General features: G+C 37.2%; 1 protein-coding gene across 2 annotated transcripts in view; it reads left to right on the top strand.

Moving 5' to 3' along the window:
- The window catches only part of CUL5 (cullin 5), a 107,413-nt gene extending 97,998 nt beyond the window's left edge, over window positions 1–9,415 (top strand). The window contains exon 19 of one of the 2 annotated variants that reach the window (XM_017547056.2): window positions 5,847–9,415. In XM_017547056.2, coding sequence (XP_017402545.1) covers window positions 5,847–6,041 — 195 coding nt within the window. In that variant the 3' untranslated portion in view covers window positions 6,042–9,415. The remainder of the gene's footprint in view (window positions 1–5,846) is intronic. The other variant, XM_017547057.2, reaches the window with a different exon arrangement.
- Window positions 9,416–10,650: the final 1,235 nt, after the last annotated feature.

Consider the following 10,650-nt stretch of genomic DNA (forward strand, 5'->3'; position numbering starts at 1 on the left):
AAATTCCAATTCTAGTTGGAATATGAATTCCAATTTCACATTCCGTTGTAATGTGGAATTAGGAAATGTGTTTAGAACCAAGAAAGTTCTCTAATATTCATTTCTTCTTTTAAAAAAAATTTAAAGCTAGGATTATGATACTTTCTGAATGTAATAAAGAATAGCTGTGTATGATTGTTTTAACTTTAGAAATAGTCCTTTTAAAACCAAGTTATTCAACTTTTACTATTTTCATTTACTACTGTTTGAAACTTCTGGCCAGGGTATTTTTTTTCCTTTTCTTTCTTGGTTTTGCTTTTTGTTTTTGAGACAGGGTCTCTCTCTGTTGCCCAGACTAGAGTGCAGTGGCACTCTAGTGCACTCTACCGTCTTTAGCTCACTGCATCCTCAACTTCCTGGGCTCAAAGGATCCCCCCGCCTCAGCCTCCCGATTAGCTGGGACCACAGGTGTGTGCCACCACCCTCTGCTGATTTTGTATTTTTAGTGGAGACAGGGTTTTACCATGTTGCCCAGGCTGGATTCGAAGTCCTGGGCTCAAGCAATATGCCTACTTCGGCCTCCTAAAGTGCTGGGCTTGCAAAGTGCTGAGCCACTGCGCCCGGCCCAGTGTACTTTTTAAAATATGAAATGAGGAAAAGATGAAAAAATGCTTATTATCTATAGATCATGTGGTAGGATAATGTAGCAGAGAAAAGATGAATGAATTAAAACCAATTGCATTTGGACGAGCGAGGTGGCTCACACTTTGGGAGGCTAAGGTGGGCAGATCACAAGGTCGAGAGAGCGAGACCATCCTGGCCAACATGGTGAAACCCCGTTTTTACTAAAAATACAAAAATTAGCTGGGTGTGGTGGCACGCACCTGTAGTCCCAGCTACTCAGGAGGCTGAGGCAGGAGAATCACTTGAACCTGGGAGGTGAAGGTTCCAGTGAGCCAAGATCACACCACTCCACTCCAGCCTAGGCAATAAGAGTGAAATTTGTCTTAAAAAATAAAAAAAGGGCCGGGCGCGGTGGCTCAAGCCTGTAATCCCAGCACTTTGGGAGGCTGAGGTGGGTGGATCACGAGGTCAAGAGATCGAGACCATCCTGGTCAACATGGTGAAACCCTGTCTCTACTAAAAATACAAAAAATTAGCTGGGCATGGTGGCGCGTGCCTGTAATCCCAGTGACTCAGGAGGCTGAGGCAGGAGAATTGCCTGAACCCAGGAGACGGAGGTTGCGGTGAGCCGAGATCGCGCCATTGCACTCCAGCCTGGGTAACAAGAGCGAAACTCCGTCTCAAAAAAATAAAAAAATAAAAAAAAATAAAAAACACCAATTGCCTTTCTATTTAGCAATAAGTAAGTAGAAAATAAGAAACATTCATACACATTCTGTAGGAGGTATATATGAAGAGAGTGGCTCTTTACTGGAGATTCAGAAGGAGAGTTGAATAAACAGAACGATTGAGCTCTTTTTTTGTTCTAAATTTTTAGTTGTAATTTAGACACAATGGAATGTATCTTTCAAAATACAATTTTCAGTGAGTTTAGGTATACCTGTGTGACCATAACCCAATTAAGATACAGAACATTTCTGTCACAGCAGTCATCTCCCCATGTTTTCTCTCCAGGCAGGCACTCCCTCTACCTAGCTGATTCTAATTATCATCACTTAGTTTTGCCAGTTCCAGGTCTTCATATAAATGGAACCAGACAGTATGTACTTTTATGTCTGACATTTTTTTGCTTAATGTGAAACACCATATTCTTCAATGATAAGGCTGAATAAAAAAATTTTTTTTTAAATGAACTCAAGCGATCCTCCTGCTTCAGCCTTCACAGCAGCTGGGACTACAGGCACATGCCACTGTACCTGGCGCCTAGGCTGAATAATGTAAAAGATTGATTTTTCTGATATTAATGTCAAGTTTACTAAATATCATATGAAAATTCAACTAGGAATATCTTTGGAATTTTACAGATTGATTCTCAGTTTATCAGAATAAATAAATAAGAATGATTGAGAAACTTAAAAAAGAATAAGATGGTAGTGCTAGAACTTACCCTGCCAAATACTAAAATATTTTAAAATCTGTAGTAATAAATAGTATGGCAAGAAGATTAATTGAGCAAGATAACCAAGATTAAACCTACTTTAGGCCAGGTGCAGTGACTCTCAACTGTAATCCTAACACTTTGGAAGGTCAAGGCAGGCGATCGCCTGAGGTCAGGAATTCAAGACCAGCCTGGCCAATGTGGTGAAACCCCATCTCTACTAAAAATACAAAAACTAGCCAGCTGTGGTGGTGCATGCCTCTAATCCCAGCTACTTGCGGGTGCTGAGGCAGGAGAATTGCTTGAACCTGGAGGGCAGAGGTTAAAGTGAGCTGAGATTGCGCCACCGCACTCCAGCCTGGGTAATAGAGTGAGACTCCATCTCAAAAAAAACAAAAACCAAAAAATCTGCTGCTCTGTATTGTAGAAGAGTGTATACAATAAAGGAAATAATTTCCATGACGCATGAAAAGAAAATAAATTATTCACTAAGAGGTGTTGGGAAATTTTTCTGTTTGGAGGAAAAGTTAGAATATATTCAAACTGTGCTAGGATAAACTCCAGATGGATTAAAGAGTTGAAATATATATGCAGGTGTAGTCATATTCTAAGATGCGCAGAGAAATTGAAGTCCTTTTGTTTTGTCTTAATGTGATCCATAATTATGTAGATTCCAATAATCTAAGCTGTCTTTAGGAAATGCTCAGACTGTATTTCCCTCTGATGCTACTCTGCTCATCTCCATTGTTTACGATTTTCATGGATGGCATCTGCATATATTGAGGGTGAGAGAGGGATTTACTTGACTAGTCAAGTAAAGGGAGCATCATATCTATGTAGTTATGACAGTGTCCTGGATTCTTGCTGTTGGTAGCTATGAAGTAGTGTATATCTTTGAGAATTTGGCTTTCTGTTGGTAACTACTGCTGTTGTCCATAGCAGATGAATTTATGGTTAATTCTTTTTCTATTTGCTAAGGGCCTCATGGCTTCTTCTCTGCTCTGTCTTTCCCTTGCTCTTACTCAGCTCTTGAAGCCTCTGAGACTGCACATCTTCTGTGTGGCTCCTTGGCCTACATGGCACACTGTCATTATTCTTTGCAGAATAATGGTAGGATTACCTTGCCCTGTCATTAAAGGCCCTGTGGCAGTTCCATTAGCTCAAAACTCTCGCTGTGACACGTGAGAACTGAGGGAGAGTCAGAAGTGCAGTATTATCTCCATCATACTATGCTACTCTTTTAAGTAACCTCCAGCGTATCAAATGGGGACCAGAGCCAGTGTCCCTCTGCTCTGTTTTCCTCTTGGGCTCGATAACTACCACCTTCAACTCTACCTGAGGAGAAACTGGGCCATTTACAAATGTCTCTCCTCTTCCTGCGGGTTCCTGCAATCTTCAAATGCTTGATGGAACAGACTTCCCCTCTTCCTTCTTCCACTCTGGACCCCTGACACAAACCCCAGTTTATGTTGATCAAGAGCCTGGTATCTGAATACCGTTGAGGGTGGGAGGAATTCACTTGACCTTCTGGTGTCAGTGAAAGGGTCATCATATCTTTTATCTATCTATCTATCTATCTATCTATCTATCTATCTATCTGTCTATTTATCTATCTAATCTATCTATCTATTTATTTATTTATTTTGAGACAGAGGCTCACCCTGTCGCCCAGGCTGCAGTGCAGTGGTGCTGATCTTAGCTCACTGCAACCTCCACCTCCCGGGTGCATATGATTCTTCTGCCTCAGCCTCCCGAATAGCTGGGATTACAGGTGCCCGCCACCATGCCCAGCTATTTTTTGTAGTTTCAGTAGAGACAGGGTTTCACCATGTTGGGCAGGCTGGTCTTGAACTTCTGACCTTATGATCCACCCACCTTGGCTTCCCAAAGTGCTGGAATTACAGGTATGAGCTACCACGTCCAAACTGTTTTTCTATTTTTTTGAGACAGGGTGTCACTCACTCACTCACGCCTAGGCTGGAGTGCAGTGGTGCAATGTCAGCTCACTGCAACCTCTGCCTTCCAGGCTCAGGCGATCCTCCTGCCTCAGCCCCTTGAGTAGCTAGGACCACAGGCGCGTGCCACCATGCCCAGCTAATCTTTTATTTTTTTGTATATTTTGTAGAGAATGGGGTGTTGCCATGTTGCCCAGGTTGGTCTCAAATGCCAGGACTCAAACGATCCACCCACCTCAAATTGCTGGGATTACAGGCATGTGCCACCCTCCCCAGCTGGTTATCATATCTGTACAGAGGAAATTGAAGGAATTTTTCTATTACTGAATAGTGCCGGAATCCCAAGTCTGTTGATTTGCAGCAAAGTAACATTTTTAAATGTTAAAAGCAAATATTACTTCTTTTTCTATTTTGACATTTATAACAGACTGTAATCTGTGCTAAGACAGACAGATGCCTTTTTTTTTTTGGAAACAGGGTCTCAGGCTGGAATGCAGTAGTGCGATCTCAGCTTACTGCAACCTCTGCCTCCCAAGCTCAAGCAGTCTTCCTTCCTCAGCCTCCTAAATAGCTGGGAACACAGACACAGGCCCCCATGCCCGACTAAATTTTTTTGTATATTTTGTAGAGATGGGATTTTGCCATGTTGCCCAGGCTGGTCTCAAACTCCTGGACTCAAGCAGTCTGCCCACCTCAGCCTCCCAAAGTGCTAGGATTACATGCATGAGCCACCACACCAGGCATATAGATGCTTTGTTGGGTAAAGAGAGAGCTTGGACTGGAAAAAGTAAAAGAGAAAAGAATATTTAATGATTTTCTAATAACTTGTTATAAACTTAATAGTGATTTAGGAAATCATCAAGAAAAATTTTCATTAAATGACCTAGATCAAAAAGATTTGTTCTTTTAGAAACTTAAAAACAGTTGGGTGTCGTGACTTAAACCTGTAATCCCAGCACTTTGGGAGACCGAGACAGGGGATTACTTGAGGCTGGGAGTTCAAGACTGACCTGGCCAACATAGCAAGACCTTGTCTCTATATTTAAAAGGAGAAGAAGGAAAGAAAAAACTTAAAAACACTTAATTGAACCAATACAAACTGAAGATAATATTTTGTAGCAAATATAATTAATCTGGTAAATATATATAAAGAGTAGTATTAAAAAGACAATAAAAAAATAAAAATAAAAGAGTAGTACTTACCGACTTTTAAAACAGACCCCAACTGACCTCTGCTACTACACAAAGAAATAACTGAATACAAGGAAAAAATTGGATGTAGGGGGTTTATTGTATTTTAATTAATGTTTAACATAATACCAGGTTATATATATACTGTTTTCACAGGTAAGATAACTTTTAAGAATGTGAATGGTATGGAAAAAAGGAATTGAAGGAAATAATATTAAAACATTAGGTGTGGTATTCTTTCAGCAGAGAGGCAGAGGTAATTTTGATTTTACTTATTTTTCAAAATCTCTGTAATAAGCAGATTTTAAAAATTATACAGGACACCTGCAGAACATGCACGTTTGTTACATATACACGTGTGATGGTGGTTTGCTGCACCCATCAAACCATCATCTACATTAGGTATTTCTCCTAATGTTATTTCTCCCCTAGACCCCCATGCCAATAAGCAGATTTTTTTTTTTTATGGGGAATGAAAAAACAAAAGACGTTTTTATTTGTTAAGGAAGAGATACTGGTGTCAAGATTAATCCCCTGGTGATTGTTATTCATTTGGGTAGATGTTGGATAGAGGATGAATATGCATTAAAAGTCATTTTTCAGTTTATTGTACTTAATTTCATATATTAATGTACTTTTATTTTTATTTTTTCTTTTAGGAAGCTATCATACAAATAATGAAAATGAGAAAGAAAATTAGTAATGCTCAGCTGCAGACTGAATTAGTAGAAATTTTGAAAAACATGTTCTTGCCACAAAAGAAAATGATAAAAGAGCAAATAGAGTGGCTAATAGAACACAAATACATCAGAAGAGATGAATCTGATATCAACACTTTCATATATATGGCATAATTTTGAATATCATGGACAATAGTAAGAACCCAAATTTTGGAGTGCTTGGGCAGAAAGTTGTAACAGTTTGTGCTGGAGAAGGTTTATTTGGACTTTGATTACATAAATATTAAAATCTCTGCCTTACCTTACAAAAACAACTATATTTTGCCAGTCACATTAGTTAGCATGATGGCATTCCCTTCATGTTGCACACTCTTTAACAGCATGCTGTTTTGTGGAGAAACTTGCATTCATGAAGAGCCCATTATCAGCTTTTAAAAGTGAATTTGATTTGTACCCACCAGGAGAAATACAGTTGGGAAGGGTGAGGGCGGGGTTCTTGTTGCTTTTTTCTCTTTCTTTTTCCTCTCTTAAAAAATGTACTTGCACAAGGAAGGATCTTCAGATACTCATGCACTGAAAAATGCTGTTAACTTTTGTTTTTAAAAAATGCAATTAAAACTAGAAATAGCACTCTTGGTTTCTTTTGATGAAAAGAGTGAGCTGTCAATGCAACATTGGGAGAGGGGAGATATAGGTGAGAGGTTAAGTATTTAATAGTATCAAATTTTTCATTCAAACACTGCTCAGTATAATGACTGGATTTTAATGGTGACCTAAAAATGGTATTAAATATTTTCAACTTTCAAATACTGGTTTTCTTTAAGCAGGAGACTGCTATTTTAGTTGTTGTTAAATGATAAAGGAGTTTTTCAGATTTTTTTTTTCTTTAATATGGCTAGAGAGCTTGTTTTGAAAAGTGAAGCTTATATTAATTGTTGCTTCAATTGTTTAAAAAATTTTATGGAGCTAGGTAGGTCATTATGATTGCAGAGCCAAAATAGCAAAACAAGCATATTGTGTGTTTACTAAACATATTAAGTGTGTTTACTAACACACTTAAGATTTATATGCCTAATATTATGCCATATCTGAATTTATTAAAAACAATGCAGAAATCTCCTGCTCTAATATAATACAGTTATGTCACTGATCTCTTCATCTGTAGCATAGAAGTATTTTGGTATTTTAAAGTCTCATGGTTAGGGATTTGTAGCCTCAGGTTTGCATCAGTCACCTAGGGGTAAGAGAAAAACCACAACATAAGACCTGAAAAACAGAAGCAAAATTATTGCACTCTTAATACGAGCAGTAAACTTGCCAAATATCTGTAAATATATATTTATATATTTTAAAAATAAACATTTTTTTAAATGGCCAGAAGGCAACATTTACCGTGTTCCTTTCAGTCAATCCAAAGTAGCAACTTAACTAGTTGCCGGCAACTGAATACCCAGAGTAGTGGAAATTTTAGGACTTGAGAACTTGAACAACTTAAAAGAAAAAATTTATCCCCCTTGGGGAATGAGTGGCTCAACATGGGTTTTTATTCATTGTGGTGCACGTTTCAGATTTTCTTGCAAATCATTTTATATGTTTGACGTTAAGTAATATTTTTTAAAGTATGGTTTTTGAAGATAGTAGGAAATGGAGTACAGAAAGGCATACACTATTACGTTATAGTGGAGTGCTTTCAAGAGCATTTCATGGAATCTCTCCCCACCCCAAGAAGCTTTTGAACTGCCTGCTGAATGGAAGGAAAACAAATTTAAAACATTTAGAGTTTTGCTGAGTATAGTAAAATGCCTGTTCTTAAATGCTTAGGAAATTGGAATTTTGTTTATAATTAAAATTTTACACTTCATCTTTAAGGTAGCAAATGTCATTTGTTAGACCAAGCATATTGTGAAGAATTAAACTAAAATTAGTATTCACAGTTCTCTCTAATTAGGTGATTGTTAATAATGGGTAAATTTGAAATTTAGAAGAAATAATTTTGTAGTAATTGTGGCCCTTATGTTTAACAGATAATTCAGCATTGGCGTATTTGCTTGTCCCAATACAAGAATGCCAAAGGAGAAAATGATAGGAGGAAAAATTGCAGTCCGTTTTCAAAATTTAGGTTTGTTGTTTTAAACCATAATTGTCTGCAGAACTTTTTTGGAACTTCTAATTTGGAGTCATTTAATTTAAGAATGAGAGTCATGATGTTTTGATTTATGAAGGCGAATTTAATGCAAAAGCAGGTAACACTAAATCCATAGCAAAGTTTTTTATTAAATTTTATAAATTTGTAATAACTAATTATGTCTTAATTGTATTTTGGGAATGAACAGCAGTAAATACTGTAAATGTACAGTTTTCATCATTTTTTTTTATGTATACAAAAGTTTAACTACTTTTTGGTGTTTATGAAAACCATTTAGTTGACAAGGTGCCTATGCCATTGTTGAGTTTTCTTTAAACAACAGGTTTGCTAATTAAAAAAAAAAAGAAAAGGAAAAAATAATCTTACCAGCAGTTTGTAAGGTCTGGAATCACAATTGGCATTCTTTATCAGGTCTCCTCTCCAATGTGCACCTAAAATTGGTGCCGAGCAGGGATAAAACCTGCAGTTAAGGGAAAAGAAAATCCAGCCTCCCCCTACAAAAAAAAAAAATAAGTTTAATTTTTTAAAATTGGTAGTGTGGCAGTAAGACACTTGAGAGGCTATGTTAAGCTCTTCTAGTTTAAAGATGGAAACATCCCATCTGGAAAATGTTAACTTTTGTTGCTATCTCATTGCCAGAGTAAGTAGACATAAGACAGAGTTTAGGAAGTGAAAATATAGAACAGTTTTCATGGTCACAATGAAATAAATATTAGAACATTACTATTCCAATTATTAAATGCGGATCTTGAAATAAAGTCTGAAGTCTTCCAATTTTTACATTTATTGGAGGGGTCCCTGAGTTCTGTCAACTTTTTAAGTCTCTTACTCTTATTTTGTGCATAAATGTTAAACCTTCCAAAAATGAAATGTTAGCTTTCTTTCTTTTACCTTTTATTAAATTTAATAGAAAATATGACCTGAGTAGTTAGAAAGTATTTTGCATTATTTGCAGTAAGATGTCTCTAGCACTGCTCAGAGGGCAACTCTTAAAACTTCAGTCTGGGTGAAAGATTTGCTAGTTTTACAAAAAGATTTGTTATCTTAAACTCAAGCTGGTTTTTCTATTTTCATGTAAATGACTGGGATGCTGTCTTATAAATTCTGCCAAGTTCATGTTTGTGAAATAAACATTACATGAGAGCTTTCCTGTCATCTACACTATATGTTGTCTGGAGTATTGAACAAATTTATTTTAGTTCCTAAGTTGTAATCTATCCTCATATGGTCTATACGATTTTGAATGTGTGCCACTACATACTGAGATGATAATGCTGTACAATTTTAAGTGGTAGCAGTTTCTGTATGCAGTAGGCTGAAATATTTTGATGAACTGCTTAATTTTTGGATTTTATTTTTTAAGTTGTATAATTTATTTTCTTGCAAAATAAAAATGTAATATGAAAGCTTTCACCTATCCAGAAAATGTTGATGTTCTACTATAAAATAGTTTCTTAGAGTTTAATTAAAATTTTTTTAGTGGGTGTATTGTTAATTTCAAGGTAAGGCCAGGCGTGGTGGTTCACGCCTGTAATCCAAGCACTTTGGAGGCCAAGGTGGGTGGATCATCTGAGGTCGGGAGTTCAAGACCAGCCTGACCAACATGGTGAAACCCCATCTTTAAACAAAATAAAAATAAAAAATAAAAAAAATTTCAAGGTGAAATAATCTCAGCTAGCCTTAGAAGGAATCTGAAATATGAAAAGTAACCTACTTATTTATATTAGACATCAAATTCTAATTCAAAATGAGAGCAGTCAGGAATGCAGCTTTTCCACTGATGATAACATGTGGGGTAGATGCCTGGAAGAGGTTAAAAAAAAATACCAACCTGAAAGTGATTAATATATTCATTAACTTAGGTAGGCTGTGTCATAAAAAAATTCAAATTTTACAGCAGATAAAAGTAAAAAATGTAAAACATCATTTCACATTTTGGATATATTTGAAAATTTGTGAAATACTTTTTTTTTTTTTTTTTTCTGAGATGGAGTTTCACTCTTGTTACCCAGGCTGGAGTGCAATGGCACGATCTCGGCTCACTGCAACCTCCGCCTCCTGAGTTCAGAGAATTCTCCTGCCTCAACCTCCTGAGTAGCTGGGATTACAGGCATGCGCCACCATGCCCAGCTAATGTTTTGTATTTTTAGTAGAGACGGGGTTTCACCATGTTGACCAGGATGGTCTCGATCTCTTGACCTCGTGATCCACCCGCCTCGGCCTTCCAAAGTGCTAGGATTACAGGCTTGAGCCACCGCGCCCGGCGAAATACTTATTTTTAAGCTAGAAATAGTTTAGTAATAAGGTTGTGAAACTGGATAGGTAATAGCAATTAGTTACTGATCAAGTGAACAATTTAAGAATCAAATAAAACTCTGACTATAAGAAACTTGAATTGCATACAGGGACTTAATTACAGCAAGGAACTAAAAGAAATTTTAGGGCTGGGTGTGCTGGCTTTTGCCTGTAATCCCAGCACTTTGGGAGGCCAAGGCGGACAGATCACCTGAGGTTAGTAGTTGAGACTGCCTGACCAACATGAAGAAACCCTGTCTCTACTAAAAATACAAAATTAGCCGGGCATGGTGGCGTGCATGCCTGTAATCCCAGCTACTCTGGAGACTGCGGCAGGAGAAC

The sequence above is a fragment of the Cebus imitator genome, unplaced genomic scaffold (genome assembly GCF_001604975.1).
Source record: "Cebus imitator isolate Cc_AM_T3 unplaced genomic scaffold, Cebus_imitator-1.0 Scaffold194, whole genome shotgun sequence".
NCBI classification, from domain to species: domain Eukaryota; kingdom Metazoa; phylum Chordata; class Mammalia; order Primates; family Cebidae; genus Cebus; species Cebus imitator.